Source organism: Chiloscyllium plagiosum, unplaced genomic scaffold (assembly GCF_037043375.1).
Source record: "Chiloscyllium plagiosum isolate Xiang-an unplaced genomic scaffold, Cpla_swu_hap1 HiC_scaffold_12, whole genome shotgun sequence".
Classification (NCBI taxonomy): domain Eukaryota; kingdom Metazoa; phylum Chordata; class Chondrichthyes; order Orectolobiformes; family Hemiscylliidae; genus Chiloscyllium; species Chiloscyllium plagiosum.
The window spans coordinates 76010483-76031002 of record NW_028270150.1 but is presented as its reverse complement, the minus strand read 5'-3'; the positions used below and the strand labels follow the sequence as shown (position 1 = coordinate 76031002).

Here is a 20520-nt window from a genome sequence, read left to right as displayed (position 1 = left end):
AAGCTTCACACATTGACAGGAACACATTTTTGGTGTGAGTGGAGCTTCCTAAGAATTTAATTTTTTTTTTGCTAGCATGAATATAGAAACCAATCACAATGAAGTAGCACCATAATTGTCCTTAAAGACAACTAACATGTACATTACATGTAATGGCACAAAAGCTGGAATATTAAGTAGTCCAGCTGCGAAGAATATACTTCTGGTGCACACTGCTCAATTTCAGCACAGGAAATTTTACCAATCAACCCTGCAAATTCAAATGCAGTTTGAGAATAGATAAATGTGATATGCAGCGTTTTGATAGGGCAAATCAGGGCAGGACTTATACACTTAATGGTAAGGTCATGGAGAGTGTTGCCGAGCAAAGAGACCTTGGCGTGCAGGTTCATAGCTCCTTGAAAGTGGAGTCGCAGGTAGACAGGATAGTGGAGAAGGTGTTTGGTATGCTTGCATTTGAGTGTAGGAGTTGGGAGGTCATGTTGCCTCTGTTCAGGACATTGGTTTGGCCACTATTGGAATACTGCATTTAATTCTGGTCTCCCTGCTATAGGAAGGATGTTACGAAACTTGAAAGGGTTCAGAAAGGTTTTACAAGGATGTTGCCAGGATTTGAGTTATTTTCCCTGGAGCGCCAGAGGCTAAGGGGTGACCTTATCGAAGTTTATAGAATCATAAGGGGCATGGATAGGATGAATAGTCAAGATCTTTTCCCCAGTGTGGGGGAGTCCAAAACTAGAGGGCAAAGGTTTATAGTGAGGGGAAAGATTTAAAATGGACCAAAGGGCCAACTTTTCATGCAGAGGGTGGTACGTGTGTTGACTAAGCTGCCAGAGGAGTTGGTGAAGACTGGTACACTTAAAACGTTGGATGGGTATATGAATAGGAAGGCTTTAGAGGGGTATGGGCCAAATGAGACTAGATTAATTTAGGTTATCTGGTCAGCATGGGCCAGTTGGAGGGCCTGTTTCTATGCTGTACATCTCTATGACTCTAATTAGAGAACATTTTTTATACAAAGTCATAATCCACAAATATATAGTTAAAGGGCACAATTATTGCAGGTAATGTCCTCTGCGATAATAATTTGAAAATACAGATGGAAATTTGAAAAGGTTAGATGATGTAAAGACTATGATGGGAAAGAATATTACTGTGAGATGCAAAACAAGTTACAAAAAGAGTGGAATTGAAACAATTGAAAGATACATGTGTAATGGGACTTGAAACTAAAAATAGAATAAAAATCGCACAAATTGCATTACATCTGCTGCAGTCAAAAACTATTAACTTCACAAATATTTTCCATGGATGAGATCAACACTTGTTTGTATTTAGCTGTTTTGATCTTTAAATTAGAATTTGCACAAGAGGATGCATTGCATTAAAAGCCCTTCACAATGAACAGGGAATGCATATAGACTGAGATACTGTTAATCTATTTGAAGAGAATGCCTGAAAGGCATGTTTTCAATAGGATTGGTGAATTGTATAGGACCAATGCTGTATTAATCAGGCATTAAGTATTCTATCAGGTGTATAATTTTACATGAGATGAGAATACCAGATTACTTTCTGTTTTACTGTTCTCTTTTCACTTTGGTTGTATATGATGACCTCAAAATATTATGATTGTTTTAGTCCTTCACTTCAAAACATGTTTTTTTAAAAGGGGGCTGAGACAGCCAAAAATAACTGTGGACGTAAGTTATGAAGCTGTCCAGAGAGAGAATGCAACACCCAAAGTTGGCAAAGAGACTTTAAAAGACTGTATTCTGATCTCTTGTAACTACAGGAATACCAAGGAGTTGACAAACAGCATTCCTCTAATTTTCTTTCTAGCTGTGTGGATCTCTGAGGTCTATGCACAGCAGTACAGTTGTACAGTTTAAAGGGAACATTGCTGACAAACCCCTGCTCAATAGCAAGCCATGCTCTGCAGATCTACCAGACTCTTCCACATACTCACAACACTTTAAGAAAGGTACTTCCTCCCTATTTCTGTTTTAAATCTGTTACCCCTTATCCGAAATCTATGACCTCTCATTCTAGAAGCATTAACTTTACTGCAGCAAATTCTGATCGTAGCTTTTCCAGTTGATTTTTGATTTTTTTTCTAATTGTCTACATGCTCAGTCAACAAGTCTGACCTTGAGAATTCCAGTGTGTTTATGTTGCTCTTGTTACGCACCAGACCAGACCCCCTCAAAATATTTTAAGAAGGTGATCTAAACCCTAACCTTTCCTTATTTTAAAGGTGCATGTTACAACTGGTCAAATCACTCCATGTTAAGCAAAACAATTTATTTAAACACTATAGTTAAAATACAAACAAAAGGAAGAGGAATTTAGAATAGCCTAACTATTGGTAAACTTAACCAAATAGTAGGTGCACTACTCATGACTAATTAACTCTTCCAATATAGTAATATCCCATAAACACATCCCTTGGCAAAAAGGTAAAGTCAGACACAGATTCATAGAACCCATACAATGTAGAAACAGGCCATTTGGTCCAACAAGTCCACACCAACCCTCCGAAGACTATCCCACCCAGACCCATTCCCCTACCCTATTACTCCACATTTTCCCTGACTAATGCACCTAACTTACATGTCAATTCTTACATTCTACTCAACATCAAGAGAGATTTTAGAGAAAGTTGCAGTTATGAAATATCTACTGAAGCTTGCAACCCTTCTGGAACCCAACAGCTTCCACTGCCACAGTTACAAAAACCAGAAAGCCTGATCTGGGAGAACTGGCCACTCTCCTTCCATTGTTACATTTGTTTTAAAAAATAACCTGAACATCTCTTAAATTATTGACTTAGGCTGGCTCCAGTAGACACTTCAATACTTTTGCCTTTACAAGCTCTCTTCAAAAAAACCCAGGACAAAATAACCTTAAAGTGACTGCATTCTGTTTTCCACAAGACCTTAAGACTATAAGACTTGGAGCAGAAATTAGGCCATTCAGCCCATCGAGTCTGCTCCTCCATTCAATCATGACTGATGTATATTCTTCAAACATCATCATTTCAGATCTGATTATATGGTGAATGGGTCTCCAGATGAACATGAACTCTTATTATTGAGCATATATTCCCCAAATTTAAGTTCTTGGATTCTCCCTTCATCCTTGTAGGTTATTCAACAAACTGTGGGAATATACAAACACTTATCACAGTTCAAACAAACTCATTGTGTTTTGTGCGTGAAGATGTCTTGTTGAAATAAGTGCTATGTAAATACAATTATATTAATTGTAAAACTACTCCTACATTAAATTAGAAACCTAGGCCCCTACTCTCTTGTACAGATTAAGCTGTGAATATTTTCATTAGCAATGTTGTGCTTCCGTGCTTTTAAGGGATGATATATTGGATACATGTAGAGAGAGTCCAATCCAGTTGTAAGAATAATTTCTCCACTAGCTGAGATCAGATTTTCCTCTAACCAGTGTTATCTCTCAGCTCTATTTTTCTCAGGATAGCTTAGAGCCAAGATTTATCTGGCACCTTCTGAGCTTCCTTTAAAGTGTTGCTTTGTTGATCCATTCATGATTTTAGCATTTTAGATGGGTAGGTTTGTTTCCTGTGCGACAAATCCTCTGTTAACCTCCTCCAAGTAAACTAAAGGAGATTCGGAGATAGGTTGAAGGATTAGGGTGTAGGTTTGCTCGCTGAGCTGTAGGTTTGATATCCAGATGTTTCATTACCGGCTAGGTAACATCATCAATGGCGACCTCCAAGTGAAGCGAAGCTGTTGTCTCCTGCTTTCTATTTATATCTTTCTCCTGGATGGGGTTCCTGGGGTTTGTGGTGATGTCATTTCCTGTTTGTTTTCTGAGAGGTTGATAGACAAAATTCCATGCAAGGACTGCCACAAACACTGCGTAGGACAAACAGGAAGAAAGTTAGCCACCAGGATACATGAATACCAGCTAGCCACAAAAAGACACGACCCTCTCTCCCTCGTAGCCCTATATACGGATGAAAAAAACCACCATTTCGACTGGGACAACACATCTATCCTGGGACAGGCTAAGCAAAGACATGCCAGAGAATTCCTAGAGGCCTGGCACTCCAACCACAACACCATAAACAAACACATAGATGCCATCTATCAAACCCTCAGAAAACGAACAGGAAATGACATCACCACAAACCCCAGGAACCCCATCCAGGAGAAAGATATAAATAGAAAGCAGGAGACAACAGCTTCGCTTCACTTGGATGTCGCCACTGATGATGTTACCTAGCCAGGTAATGAAACATCTGGATATCAAACCTACAGCTCAGCGAGCAAACCTACACCCTAAACCTCAACCTGAGCTACAAACCTTCACAAACCTTACAAGTTGAAGGATGTAACAGCACAAACCTTACAGGTTGAAGGAAAGTCAAACCTGGTGGCCCAGGTTTGACTTTCCCGATGTGTACTCCCATTATACAGGGGCAATGTTAGAGTCTGTTTCTGCACATATTGCTTAGAATCTTTGAAAGACTATTTCACTCAACATTATCTGTGTGACAGCTACTGAGTTCAATTTGATTGTATCACTTAGTATTAGTGTCTTGATCTGATTATTCAGGTGAGTAAGTATTGCAGTGTTTCATTCCTGGTTATATGTTCAGAATCAAGATTACCCAGGTTTTGCCTGCTTTAATGCATTCTGTTTGCCTGTAATGTCAAACTAATGAGGATGAATATCAGGTCAGCTTCCTCATTTGACAGGACACAGCTACCCCATGTACATGCAATTACACCTTCGAAAATAATATTCCATTCAGAAGCAGAGGGAAGCCAATTGATGAGGAGTTTAAAAAGTCATAGAAATAAGTGGTCACTATTAAATACTGTGACAACTGGGCTGCATTGTTATTACAATGCCAGAATTCAGTTTAGTCAGCCTAATTATATACGCTGAACCAAATCTAAGTGTTTTTCAAAGTCACGGAAGCAGTGAGAGAAAGAGAAAAGGAATAATTTGGGGATTGAATGTACTTTGCTGATGTGAAACCAGGAATGGTGATTCAACATTATTTTGTAAATGCAGCATCTGCCTTCACATATTGTGGAATAGATGATTAAACCACCTTCAAAATGAACCATGACATTGAAGTGAATGAAAAAACCATTCCACTCATCCTACCTGATGCAAACATAAAACACTTACATAACCACAGACATTCATTTGTGAAATGATTCCAGAGTTTTAGCTCCATTGTCATTGATGGGAATGCATTCCGTGCCCTGGCCATATCCTGTGTGAGGATGGATTTCCTAATGTTAATTCTGAACTTTTCTTTTATCAGTTTGAATCTATTGTTCAATTTTAATGGTTTAGCTTGGAGCAATGTTCTGGATTTCCACTGTTTATGATGTTCCAAAAGCTGAAAATTCCAGTTTTTACCTCTGTTTCCCAGAAGCTCCGTTACACTAGGGAAAAGTCTTAATGGCCTTTTGTCTGCACTGCATTTGGAATTTGAATTTGGAAGTTAAATTTGATTGTTATGTCTCATTGATTAGACTGGGACACAGTACCCAAGGTGTGGTATAACATGATTGTCCCAGGACTGGTATCTCAACAGCCCGCAGATATTGGAGGTGATACCATTGGCAAAACAATGATTTCAACCCAGTCTCTCATTGCAGGCGGTAAATAACCCCATGGCTAAAAGCCAGGAATATTAAGAAAAACAGAAAGAATACAAAGCAGCTGAGGCAGCTGGTGTAGCATGAGAGAAAATCAAGAAGTGCCAAAGAGTCCTTAGCAGAAGTAGAAACTGAGCAGAAAATGATCAGGTAGACCATGTAATCATTTTGTAGCATGGCAAAACTGGGCTGGAGTTTACAGGGCACCATTTATCCCAACTCCATCAACTCAGAAACCACATGCCCCACTGAAATATGACTCAGTCTCGCACAATTGTTCAGGCACAGAAAGAGGCTATTCAGCCCATCATGTCAGCACTGGCAGCTGCCTTCAGTTGATTGAGTGGGACTTCCGTCTCCATCTGGACAGCATGGGTGCACCTTATTGGCTGGCAGCTCTGTTGTTCCAGCAGCACCAAGTTCAAATGGTGACCACTGCTGGGACTGCAGTCAGTCCTGAGAAAGAAATTCCAGGGAACCCGGACTCCGAATACTGTAAGCCCATTATTTGGGATGGGCCTAGCTGAGAAACCCAATCAGACGGTGGCTGGAGATTTGGGCACTGGTTGTGTGGAGGGATGGGTGAAAGGGGAAATGTTTGATCTTTGTTTTGTGGGGCCCTCTCCAACGAGCATAGGGATCTCCTATTCTCCTCCTGTACCCAACAGGAACCTGTTCAGTGAAAGCTGCTGGGCTACCCACCTTAGTAGACAGGCAGGAGGCTGGAAGAACAGAGCAGGCCAGGCAGCATCAGGTGGAGAAGTCGACGTTTTGGGTGTAACCCTTCTTTAGGACTTGGGGTAGGTGTGGGGGGAGCTGCAGATAAAAGGTGTGGCAGGGGCAGGGTGGTGAAGTGGGGATTGGAGGAGACAGGTAGAGGGTACAACCTGGTTGGTCAATGGGAGGAATGGATTTGATTGGTGGCAGAGAGCAGTGGAAGGGAGAGGCAAGGGCTGGGAAGAGAGTCAGGGGATGGGAAGGGAGGTTATTTGAAAGTGAAGAACTCAATGTTGAGTCCTCTGGGCTGTAGGCTGCCCATGTGGAAGATGAAGTGTTGTTCGTCCGATTTGCGTTGTGCTTCACTTTGGCAATGAAGGAGGCCAAGGATGGTCATGTCGGAAAGGGAGTGGTTAGGGGAATTGAAATGAGAGGTGACTGTGAGGTCTGGTCAGCCCCTGCGGGCCTGGCTGAGATGCTTGGTAACTGTTCCCTAAGTTTATGTTTGGTCTCCCCGATGTAGACAAGACCATATCGGGAGCACTTGATGCAGTAAACTTGGTTGGAGGAGAGACAGGTGAACCTCTATCTCACCTGGAAGGACTATTTGGGGTCCTGGATGGTGTTAGAACATAGAACATAGAACATAGAACAATACAGCACAGAACAGGCCCTTCGGCCCACGATGTTGTGCCGAACATTTGTCCTAGCTTAAGCACCCATCCATGTACCTATCCAATTGCCGCTTAAAGGTCACCAAAGATTCTGACTCTACTACTCCCACAGGCAGCGCATTCCATGCCCCCACCACTCTCTGGGTAAAGAACCCACCCCTGACATCTCCCCTATACCTTCCGCCCTTCACCTTAAGTTTAAGTCCTCTTGTAACACTCTGTTGCACCCGGGGAAAAAGTTTCTGACTGTCTACTCTATCTATTCCTCTGATCATCTTATAAACCTCTATCAAGTCACCCCTCATCCTTCGCCGTTCCAACGAGAAAAGGCCTAGCACTCTCAACCTATCCTCGTACGACCTATTCTCCATTCCAGGCAACATCCTGGTAAATCATCTCTGCACCTTCTCCAAAGCTTCCACATCTTTCCTAAAGTGAGGCGACCAGAACTGCACACAGTACTCCAAATGTGGCCTAACCAAAGTCCTGTACAGTTGCAACATCACTTCACGACTCTTGAATTCAATCCCTCTGCTAATGAACGCTAATACACCATAGGCCTTCTTACAAGCTCTATCCACCTGAGTGGCAACTTTCAAAGATCTATGAACATAGACCCCAAGATCCCTCTGTTCCTCCACCTCACTAAGAACCCTACCGTTAACCCTGTATTCCGCATTCTTATTTGTCTTTCCAAAATGGACAACCTCACACTTGGCAGGGTTGAACTCCATCTACCACTCCTCAGCCCAGCTCTGCATCATATCTAAGTCTCTTTGCAGCCAACAACAGCCCTCCTCACTATCCACAACTCCACCAATCTTCGTATCATCTGCAAATTTACTGACCCACCCTTCGACTCCCTCATCCAAGTCATTAATAAAAATTACAAACAGCAGAGGACCCAGAACTGATCCCTGCGGAACTCCACTTGTAATTGGGCTCCAGGCTGAATATTTGCCATCTACCACCACTCTCTGACTTCGACCAGTTAGCCAGTTTTCTATCCAATTGGCCAAATTTCCCTCTATCCCATGCCTCCTGACTTTCCGCATAAGCCTAACATGGGGAACCTTATCAAATGCCTTACTAAAATCCATGTATACTACATCCACTGCTCTACCCTCATCCACATGCTTGGTCACCTCCTCAAAGAATTCAATAAGACTTGTAAGGCAAGACCTACCCTTCACTAATCCGTGCTGGTTGTCCCTAATCAAGCAGTGGCTTTCCAGATACTCATAAATCCTATCCCTCAGTACCCTTTCCATTACTTTGCCTACCACCGAAGTAAGACTAACTGGCCTGTAATTCCCGGGATTATCCCTATTCCCTTTTTTGAACAGGGGCACAACATTCGCCACTCTCCAGTCCCCTGGTACCATCCCTGTTGACAGTGAAGACGAAAAGATAATTGCCAACGGTACTGCAATTTCCTCTCTTGCTTCCCACATAATCCTAGGATATATCCCGTCAGGCCCGGGGAACTTGTCTATCCTCAAGTTGTTCAAAATGTCCAACACATCTTCCTTCCTAACAAGTATCTCCTCTAGCTTATCAGTCCGTTTCACACTCTCCTCTTCAACAATACAGTCCCTCTCGTTCGTAAATACTGAAGAAAAGTACTCATTCAAGACCTCTCCTATCTCTTCCAACCCAATACACAGTCTCCCACTACTGTCCTTGATTGGACCTACCCTCGTTCTCGTCATTCTCATGTTTCTCACATACGCATAAAATGCCTTTGGGTTATCCTTGATCCGATCCGCCAAAGATTTTTCATGCCCTCTCTTAGCTCTCCTAATCCCTTTCTTCAGGTCCCTTCTGGCTATCCTGTATCCCTCCACTGCTCTGTCTGAACCCTGTATCCTCAACCTTATGTAAGTCTCCTTCTTCCTCTTTACAAGACATTCAACCTCCCTCGTCAACCAAGGTTCCCTCACACGACCATTTCTTTCCTGCCTGACAGGTACATACATATCAAGGACACGTCGTATCTGTTCCTTGAAAATGTTCCACATTTCCACGACATCCTTCCCTGACAGCCTATGCTCCCAACTTATGCTCCTCAGATCCTGTCTTACAGCATCGTAATTACCCTTCCCCCAATTGTAAAACCAACCCTGTTGCACGCACCTATCTCTCTCCATAACCAAGGTGAAAGTCACAGAATTGTGGTCACCATCACCAAAATGTTCACCCACTAACAAGCCCATCACTTGTCCCGGTTCATTACCGAGTACCAAATCCAATATGGCCTCCCCTCTGGTCGGACAATCTACATACTGAGTTAGAAAAGCTTCCTGGACACACTGCACAAACACCACCCCATCCAATCTACTTGATCTAAAGAGCTTCCAATCAATATTTGGGAAGTTGAAATCGCCCATGACTACTACCCTGTGGCTTCTGCACCTTTCCAAAATCTGTTTCCCAATCTGTTTCTCCACATCTCTGCTGCTATTGGGAGGCCTATAGTAAACACCCAACAAGGTGACTGCACCTTTCCTATATCTGACTTCAGCCCATACTACCTCCAAAGGCAGATCCCCCTCGAACTGCCTTTCTGCAGCCGTTTTACCATTTCTAATTAGCAACGACACCCACTCAAATATCAATCACTTACCCTCCCGACCAGCTCTGCGCTCCAACCTCACTTCCGCCCAGCTCGCGCCGCTCTCTACTGTGAAAAGACCGTTGGTGTCGAGGTAAGTTCTTTATATATCAATCACTTACCTTCCCGACCAGCTCTGCGCTCCAACCTCACTTCCGCCCAGCTCGCGCCGCTCTCTGCTGTGTTTTGGTAGGTTTTGCATCTTTTCTGGTTGCAGGGGAAGGTTTAGAGGGGTTGGTGGGGAGAGTGGTGCACCCCAAGGACTGTCAAAGGGGACAGTTATGGGGAAGGCAGAGGGGGAAGGGAAGATATTCTTGGTTAACCATCTTGCCTGAGCCACCCCACATCCATACGCTGCAGGAGGTATAAAAACAAACAAAGAACCTCAATAGATTTAAGGGTGTTCTGTGAATGGTGTGGCAGGAAGAGATAGCAGATGGGCAAAATATTAAAAGACAAGGAATAGATGCACAGATAGCATACACGCAAATCCAGCTCTTTGAATCTTGTTCCTCAAAAAAGTCAGATGGTCATTTTACAGATTTTGGCGGGTGACTGAGCACTGTACACTGGAAAATACATAAAAATCTAAATAGTGGTATCAAAACTTAGCTTTTCATATTGTTAAATTGTCAAATGTCAGGAATTTCTGCACCAGCACATTACTCAACCACAAATTACTGTGATTTTAAATGGGTGGGGAGTCTGAAATCAGAAACACCAGTCCACCTTTGTGATTGAAGACACCTACTTCTCAACTGACATAATGGCATAACTGACCAAACAGTCTATCCACAAAAAGTAGAAATTGCTGGAGAAATAATGTTGGGGAGATGCTGGGGAGACAAAACACAGGCTGGGTGATGACTTTGCAGAACACCCACTCTCTGTCTGTAAAACAATGACCCTGAGCTTCCAGTTGCCTGCCACTTCAGCACACCCGCACCAACATTTCTGTCTCACGCCTGCTGTAGTGCTCCAGTGAGCGTCAGCCCAAGCTCAAAGTACTTGGGCACCCCCGCAGTCTCTAGGAGTTAGCATCAAGTTAAGGAACTTTGCAGCTTGATTCCATCCTTCCCTGTTTTTAACCCATCTCCACACTCAGTGTTGTTATGACATGAATTGCTTTTAGCACAGTCAGCTATTCTCATGTACCCCTAGACCCAATATCACACTTACTGGGCTGCATTCAGCACAGCTAACCCATTTACTCAGTCTTAACTCTTCCTACCACTTATTCAGCTTTTCTTCTGTCCTGATCTGCTGTACACACACACGCACACGCTCTCACTCACGCACACACATGTTCGTACACACTTTCTCACATACATACACACTCTCGCAGACACACACACACACGCACAAACACACATACTCTCTCTCTTACACACACACTCATGCTCACACACACTCTCACTCACACACTCGTGTGCACTCTCTCTCTCACACACATACACACTCTCGCACACTCTCACAAACACACACACACGTTTTTCCTGGCTACTAACAGTTTTGAAGGAAGAGTTATCCAGTTTCGAAACATTAGCTTGCTCTGTCTCCGCTGCCTGACCAGTTGTGATTTCCAGCATTTCTTTTGTTTTCAGTTCATCCCATGAATACTGCCAGGCCTGTTGAGATTCTCCAGCAATTTTTGTTGTTGTTTCTGTTTTCATTTCAGACCTCCAGCATCCACAGTCCTTTTTTAAACTCTTGTTTCATTGGAGAATGTACCCTCCTTTCTCAAGGATTTTCTTAATAAATTTTACCAATTTAGAAGTTATCTTTCAAGATGTAAAGTCTTCAGATTATTTCCTGGAAATTATTCCTAGGTATTACCTTCTGTACATTTTATTTTTAATAGTGAACTACACCCTTGCATATCAGACTCTCCAATCCTTAACAAATCCCTTACTGAATCTGTTAAAAACAATTCTGAAATACCAATTCTGTAATCAGACGTTTAATTAATGATGCTTTTTTGCTTATTCTGATTGCACAACCTTCTATGAAAGGTTAAATTACTAGTGTAAGTGCGCTATTGAAAATGCTTCAGATATCTTTCTGGTTCCAACCTTGAGCTTACCATGCTGAAGCTTAAGAAAGGTGCCAGATCTTCTAACTGTATATATGCAATTAAATCCTGCTGAAAATAGCTTCAAAGTAAAACACATTAAAATGTCATGCTCAATAAAATTGCTCCTGGTGTATGTTGTGAAAGAGAATGTAAACTGGGATCAGTGTTTACGACAAAGTAAATCTCTGTTAATTCCATCACTACTTATTTACGCTCACAGAAACCTATGGGTGATGCAGAGGTATCAATCACCAGTTTACTTTGGAATGAACATATGTCTCCGGTGTAATTTCCTTTATTGCTCACAGTTGTTAACCTGTTTAGCATATCTCCATGTCTCTATATCACAACTTTGATCAGTTGAGTGCTAGCTGCAAAATGATACTCTTCTCCTATAGGTTTTGTTTCCCTTGGCCTCATTTATCAATAATCCACTAAACACGTCCCCAGTGAAAAGGCTAGAATGTTGATACAAACAAGTGTGTTGTTCTTGGGACGGCCAACTAAATATTGTGATGTCGCCTCTTCCTTCAATGATCTTGGCTTAATTGTCCCTCTGGAGGAAATCAAATTCAGCATCAACACCATGATTTAAGCAATTGTCCAGTCATCAACCTCCTGTACTTCACAAGTATCGGAGTGGCATGAACATTTGCTTCTGCCGTGGAGCCTTGAGAATTAACAGTGCTCAATTGAACAAAAAAATGCAATTTCTCAATATTGATGCCAAACACGTAAAGGATCACAGTATTTACAACAAAATATAAGTTGCTCAAATCCATTTATTTAATAAACTATCAAGTGAAGAGTTGCCGTGGAAATGGTGAGTTCAGTGGCCACGTTCTGTGATGTGACATTATATGATTCCACAAATCATTTAAAAAATTGTCAGTCTTTATTTTGTTCTGAGTCTGGGATTTTACTAATCAACTGTCTGGGATTTTACTAACAATTGTCATAACTCTCCTGTTTAATCTTTCTCGGCAGGACTGTACTGTCTATGAAACTGAAAACAAGATTCTGCATGTGGTGAGTCTATTACTTTTTATTTGAATTGTACAAAGCAAACAGTAACAGTTTCACAATTTGCATTTGTACAGCAAGGTTTATTGCATGAGTTATCTTAAAGTACTTGATAAAGGAATGAAAAGGGGAAAAGCCCTAAAGCTAGGTGATCTACGACTAAGGTGAGAAGTGACCTTTCAGAAAGATATTAAAGGAGGGTGGAGAAGGAGCTCCAAAATAGAAAGCAATGACTGAAAACTTTGCGAAAGGGCCAGTTGCAAAGTTAGAGGAGAGAAAGGTACGACAAAAAGTATGACTCGAGAAGGTTGAGATGCAAGAGAGGCACTAGGCTGTGGAGAAATTTCAAGTGAACCAGGATTTTAAATGGAATATGTTGAGGCAGGTAATGAGAGGTTGATTGACCAACCAAAGGAATTCAGGGAGCAGGAATTTGTGAATGACAAGATGTGGGAATAGGCACTTTCAATAGGTTGATGTTTGTGAAGATGGATGGATTGGGGACTGGCAGGAGAATAACTGCTTCTGTAATTGGCCTATTTATATTTTCATTAGCAGGGATTGAACTAGGTCCGGAGATAGGCAGTGTAGCGGCAATCATATAGCAGAAATGAAGCTCTGCTGGTGCTCAAGGGTAATCAAGGTTGCCCGTGAATTTGTATGAAATAAGCAAGCGGTTAGCGAGATGACAGTTGGTAACAAGGGAGCAGAGTTTTTAGTTGTGATTTTCCAAAATGTAGGAGAAAGATCTAATGCCTCTAACAGGGCCTAATGATAGACAGACAGAAATATATTTGATCAAATGAAGTGAGAAATGTCTTGTATTGAATTTAAGTGTAGAGGTAAAGCTATATATCATCCATGTATATGTGGAAACAGTTCCTGTGTTTGTGGGTTAAATTTTCAAGAGACAGTGTCGGTAAAGAGAAGTGTGACAGGACAGGCTTCAGGGATGATAATGTAGCAGAAAGAAGGGGCAGAAAAGCAAAAATACGTTTGTGCTGGAAATATGAAATAGAAGCATAAAGTGCTGGCATACGGTTTGGTCAAAAACAGAGTTAATGGCTGGGAAATTCCAGATTTTGGAGGAGGGAAACGCGCAGCCTATGAAAATGGGAAAGCCTATTTGATCTTCCGGTAGTCAGGTGGCTGATTGGTGGCTGGCAGGAACAAGATCTAGGACAAGGGATCTCAGCCGCCAAAAGTGGCTGGTCGGTCAGAGGCCGACAGTTCAGCCATGGTCGGATCGTGTGGCTACTATTGATAAAAAGATACACTGCTGTTCCAGGATGGAGGATTACCTCCAAGAAAAGTTAACTGTTGTTTGTGGGGTAGAGTGATTCTGGGCTGGCAAGTGATGTGTGCACAGGGGTTGGAGGTAAAGGCAGGAATGAGTGGCTGTCATATCACCTGGAAGAGTCAAATTGGCTAGATAAGTTCTGGAACAAACTCAAGATGAGATTGTTTTAGATCTAGGAACGTGTATTGAAATAGCATTAATGTCACAGTAAATAAAGCTGTCAGTAAGACTAATTAAAATGTGGTGGAATTTCACATTCTGTTTGAGGCTGGAAAACTTGAGTCTGAAACTGCTGACTAATCTTGAATGAGGGCAATTATAAAGGTATCAAATCAGGTTCGTTAGAAATTGATTAGGACAATAGTTTAAAAGGTAAGGTGTAGCGTAATGGGTGGTAGACAGTTAGGAGATGTTTTGTAACTCGCAACAAAGGAAGATTCTATTGAAAATGAAAAACTCTGAGAAGCATGAATCAGTTTTAGCTAACTGTGGAAGTTAAGGATTACTTCAGATTGGATGAAAATTCTTACAATGTTGTGAAAATTAGTGGTAGGCCACAATTCACCAGAAAATTTAGAAATTTTTTAGAAAGGGAGAAATTATAATTAGATCTAACAATCAGGAAATATAAAAATGGACAATAAGAGCTTCACTAGGTATATAAAATGAAAGGAAGATTGTAATGTGTAATGCGTTGCTTCATTAGAGGATGTGACTAGGAAATTACAAATGGGCAAAAAAAGGAAATGAATTCTATTTTGAATCAGTATTTTAGGTCTGTCCTATTATCACAGTAAAAGATGTTAAAAGTATCCCAGGAATAGGGCAAAAAAGCAAGAGCAATGGGCAGGAAGGGACTTAAATCGTTATCACCAGAGGAGAAAAGGTACGTCAGGGAAATTAATGGGATAAATTCCCTGGGCCTGGTGGCTTGCATCTTAGGATCTTAAAAACAAGTAGACACAGAGTTAGTGGATGCATTGTTTGAATCTTTCAAAATCCCATTGATTCTGGAAAAGGACCCAGCAACTTAGAAATCCAGAAATGTTATGTCTCTCATCAAGAAATTGGGGAGACAGAAAGCAGGACAATGGAAACCAAGCCTAACATTGAGAAAATACTAGAATCCATTATAAAGGAAGTACTGTCTTGGCAGGAAATTTAGAAAATTGAAATGTAATAAGCTCAGTGGATAAAGGGGAACCAGTTGACGTTATGTATTTGATAAGATCCACATAAAAGCCAACAGTACAAGATGTCTTGCCAGCTCATGGTGTTGGGACTAGTATGTCTGAGTGAATGGGAGGTTGACTAACAAAGAGGAAAAATTGATTATTTTCAGCTTGGAAAACTGCAATTAATAGAGTACCACAGTAATCAGGTTTGAGCTTCAACTGTTTACAATCTTTATTCATGAGTGAATGAAGAGACCTATAGGACACGAGCCAAATTTATTGGCAATGCATTGAAATGTATGAAATACGGAAAGAAGTCAGGCTTTTGGCCCCTCAAGCCTGCTTTCCTTAAATTCTTTAGATAATCACAAATGGTTACTTCCTCCCTTAATTTTTTTTCTAAATCATAGAAATATGATGAATGTTTAGAAATATCACCTTGAAAATCTTCAAATGCATTTCAACTCATCTATTCTGTATCCTGGTATCACAGTTTCCCCCAGCTAACTCAGCTTTCATACACACTTAGTTGCCCTCATAAAGTTTAAAATACTAGTCTTAGACCCAGGCTTCTCCCTTCTAAACGGGATATAAAATTTAACCATGTTATGATTGCTGCTACAGAGGGTGCCTTTACTCTGAGGTTATTAATTAATTGTCACATAACACAAGCCACATCTGGCAAAATGTGCTGTCTGGTTCCAGAATGTGCTATTCTAAGCAACTATCTTGAGAGCATTCTATGACATACTCATCCAGGCTACCATTGCCAATCTGATATTTTCAGTTTATATGGAGTTTTAAATCACCCAATAGCCTCAAGGGGATGAATGGCTATTCATGCTTCTGTTTATGATTTTCTTATGTTATCTCCATTGAAACACCTGTAAACTTCAAACTTCTGTATATAGAAACATAGAGATTTTAACTTAGATTCATTCTCCTTCAAGATAAAAGTTCTTGGTTCTTTCCAGACAGGAGATGGGAGAGATACTAAATGAATATTTCACATCAGTCTTTACTGTGGAGAAAAAAGTGGAGTCTAAAGACTGCAAAGAAATAAACTTTGATGTTTTCAGAACAGTTCACATTACAGAAAAGGAAGTTCTGGAGGTCTTAGGGAATATAAAGGTGGATAAATCTCTAGGACTTGATCTAATGTATCCCAGAATGTTGTGGGAAGTAAAGGAGGAAATTACGCGACCCCTTTCAGAAATATTTGCATCATCTATAATTACGGGTGAGATGCCTGATGACTGGAGAGTTGCTAATATTGTACCTTTGTTTACGAAAGGTTGTAAGGAGAAACCAGAGAACTATAAAGCTATGAGTCTGACTTCAGTTTTGGTGTATGTTGTTGGAGGTGATTATAAAAAATAGGATTTATGGACATTCAGAGAGGGAAATTGATTAGGTATGGTTTTGCGTGAGGAAAATCGTCTCTCACAAACTTGATTGAGTTTGTGGAGGGATGACGGCAGAGCAGTAGACATTATTTATTCGGATTTTAGCAAAGCCTTTGACAAGATTCTGCATGGTAGAATAATTAGTAAAGTTAGGTCATGTGGGAATCAGAGTGAGTTTGCCGATTGATACATTATTGGCTTAACAGCAGGAGACAGAGAGTAATGGTGGAGGGTTGCTTTTCAGACTGGAGGCCTTTGATCAGCAGTATTCCACAGGGATTGGTTCCAGGTCCTCTTTAATTTTGTCATTTATATAAATGATTTGGATGAGAGTATAGAAGCCATGGTTAGTAAATTTGCAGATGACACCAAAATTGGTGGCATAGTAGATAGTGAAGAAGGTTTTCTAAGATTACAAAAAGATCTTGATTAATTGGGTCAATGGGCTGAAATATGGCAGATTGAGTTTATTCTGGATAAATTTGATGTATTGCATTTTGGTACAACAAACAAGGGTAGGGCATATACAATTGATGGTAGGGCCTTGGGTAGTATGTAGAACAGAGGGACCTAGGGGTTCAGGTACATAATTCTTTAAAATTTGCGTCACATATAGACAGGCTGGTTAAAAAGGCATTTGCATGCTTGCCTTCAGTCCTTTGAGTATTGGAGTTGAGAAGTCTTGTTGAGGTTGTACAGGACATTGGTGAGGGCTCTTCTGGAGTACTGTGTCCAGTTCTGGTCACCCTGTGAGAAGAAGGATATTATTAAGCTGGAAGGTGTTCAGAAGAGAATTACCAGGATGTTACCTGGAAGGCTTGAGTTATAAACAAAGGCTGGATAGGCTGGGATGTTTTTCACTGGAGCATAGGAGGTTGAAGGTGACCTGATAGAAGTTTATAAAATATTGAGAGGCGTAGATAGAGTTAATAGTAGTCTTTTCCCTGGGATGGGGGATTTCAAGACAAGGGGGCATATTTTTAAGGTGAGAGGAGAGAGATTTTAAAAAGACATAAAAGAGGCAATTTTATTTTACACAGAGGGTGTTTTGCATGTGGAATGAACCTCCTGAAAAAGTGGTGAATGCAGATACAATTACAATGTTTAAAAAAACATTTGGATGGATACGAGAATAGGAAAGGTTTGAAGGGATATGGACCAGGAGCAGGCAGGTGGGGCGAGCTTAGTTTTGGATTATGTTTGGCATGGATTGGTTGGGCCATAGGGTCTCTTTCTGTGCTGTACGACTCTGACTCTATTACTGAAATCTTCGACTGGCTAAATGTATATGTAAATGACAGTGAGGTCTGCAGATGCTGGAGGTCAGAGTTGAGAGTGTGTTGCTGGAAAAGCACAGCAGGTCATGCAGCATCGGAGGATGAAAGGCTCCAGCCCGAAATGTTGATTTTCCTGCTCCTCGGATGCTGCCTGACCTAAATATATATGTACTTGTACAAGGTGTAGGAGACTTTGCCTTGTCTTATTTATTATATTCCTGCACAACGACCTAAAGAAGAATTCACATTAAGACTGGAAAGACAGCAAGATTTTCAACAACAGGTAAAATCATCTTATTTGAGCCACAGAGGACTCGAAGCTGTCAGTTTCCCTCTGCTGTCAAGCTGTTTGGGGGAAAAAAAATCACATTATTTATGATTATACCTCTAAATCTATCTTGGCACACAGCCTAACTGACATTGTTTTATGACAATAAAAGCCACTGGCTCCAGCAAAATAAAATCACAGTTCACTTCATAAAGTACATGCAGAAACAATTACAGTTGAAACATTTACCTGAAAGGCATGCTAAATTGAGGAATGGAAATAGTTATTTATGCTTCATTAGTCAGCATGTGAGACTTTCAGAAGCACATCATTGCAAGATGTGAGATTTCCTTTAATTATTCACCTTGTGCGGTGCATTTGAGTTAAAAAAGAGATTTGACTTCCAGGTGGCAAGTGCTGAGCATTAAATACTGCTCTGGCTCCCATGTGCAATGCCAACTCCGATAAACAAGTTTTCAAAGTATTGTTACTGTATCAGCACAAAATCATTCCTCATAGTTTGTACAAGGTTTTGTTTGCAACCTAATATTTTAATTTTCAGTTTTCAACTTCAGAAAGAGTCATAGAGTCAGACAGCACCCTGGAAACAGGAAACAACCCCTTCGGTCCAACAGTCCATGCTGATCACAACCCTAAATTAAACTAGTCTCACCTGCCTGTGCTTGGCCCGTAATCCTTCCAAAGATTTCTTATTCAAGTACTTATCTAAATATCTTTTGAACCTTGAAACTGTACCCACCTTCTCCACTTTCTCTGGAAGTTAATTCCACACATGAACCACTGTGTAAAACAACAATTGCCTCTCATGTCTTTTTCAAATCTTTCTCCTCTCGCCTTCAAAATGTGACCCCTAGATTTGTAAAATCCCCAACCCTTGAGAAAAGACACCTGCTTTTACCTTAGCAATACTCATCATGATTTTATAAATCTCTATAAGGTCAGTCCTCAACCTCCTATGAGCCAGTGAAATAAGTCCCAGTTTATCCAGCCTCGACTTATAACTCAAGCACTCCATTTCCAGCAACATCCTGGTAAATCTCTTCTGAATCCTCTCCAGCTTCCTGTATCCTTTCTTTAACAAGGTGACCAGAACTAGACACAGTACTCCAGAAGAGGTCTCACTGATGCCTTTACAGCCTCAACATTACTTCCTAATGCAAGCATGCTACACGGCTTCTTAATCACTCAATCTATATGTGATGCAAACCTCAAAGAAATATACATCTGAACTCCCCAGTCTCTCTCTTCTACAACACTAGCCAAGGCTCTATTTTTAATTGTATAAGTGCTGCCCTTGTTAGAGTTATCAAAATGCAAAACCTCTCATTTATCCAGATTGAACTCCATCTGCCGCTCTTTAACCCACTTACCCATATTGATCAAGATTTCTTTGTAATCTGACATGCCATTCTTCCTTGTCCACCATACCACCAATTTTGGTGTCATCTATAAACTTACTAACCTTCTATATTCTCATCTAAATCATTTGTATAAATGGCAAACAAAAGTGGACCCAGCACCGATCCCTGTGGAACACCGCTGGTAACAGGCCTCCAGTCTAAAAAAATCAACCTTCCACTATCACTGTCTGTCTCCTGCCGTTAAGCCAATTTTGTATCCAACTGGCAAGCTCCTCCTTAATCCCGTGTGATTTAACTTTACTAGTCTATCATGCAGAACCTTGTCAAAGGCTTTACTAAAGTATAAGTAAACACCTCTGCGACTCTGCCCTCAGTCAAGTTTATGAGACATGATTTCCCTCGCACAAATCCATGCTGACTATCCCTAATTATTCCTTGCCTCTCCAAACGCACGTAAATCTTATCTTTCAGAATCACTTGCAACAACTTACCCTCCACTGAAATCCGACTTACCGGTCTGTAGTTCCCAGGATTCTCCTTCTGTCCCTTCTTTGGCAAAGGTGCAACATGAGCCACTCTCCAGTCATCAGGCACCTCAGTTGTAGAAATAGAAGATACAAATATTTCACAAGGAGCCCTGCAATTTCATCCCTAACATCCCAGAACATCCCAGGATACATGGGATCAGGTCCTGAGATTTATCCATCGTAATATTTTGTAAGACTTCTAGCACCACTGTAATGTGAACTATTTTCAAAACATCAATATCTATTTCTGTGAATTCTCTAGCCTCCATTTCTTTCTCCAAAGTAAAAACTGATGTAAAGTATTAATTTAATATCTGTCTCATCTCCTGAAATTCAACACAAAGATGATCTCTTTGATCTTTAAGGGGCCCTACTCTCTCTCTCTCTCTGGTTGCTCTCTTGCTCTTAGTGTACTTGTAGAAT

General features: G+C 41.0%; 1 protein-coding gene across 10 annotated transcripts in view; it reads left to right on the top strand.

The window, feature by feature from the left end:
- The window catches only part of cnksr2a (connector enhancer of kinase suppressor of Ras 2a), a 490411-nt gene that overhangs the window by 150330 nt on the left and 319561 nt on the right, over positions 1-20520 (top strand). For all 10 annotated transcript variants that reach the window (XM_087992951.1, XM_087992946.1, XM_087992950.1 and 7 more), the window contains exon 5: positions 12727-12768. In XM_087992951.1, coding sequence (XP_087849077.1) covers positions 12727-12768 — 42 coding nt within the window. The remainder of the gene's footprint in view (positions 1-12726; positions 12769-20520) is intronic.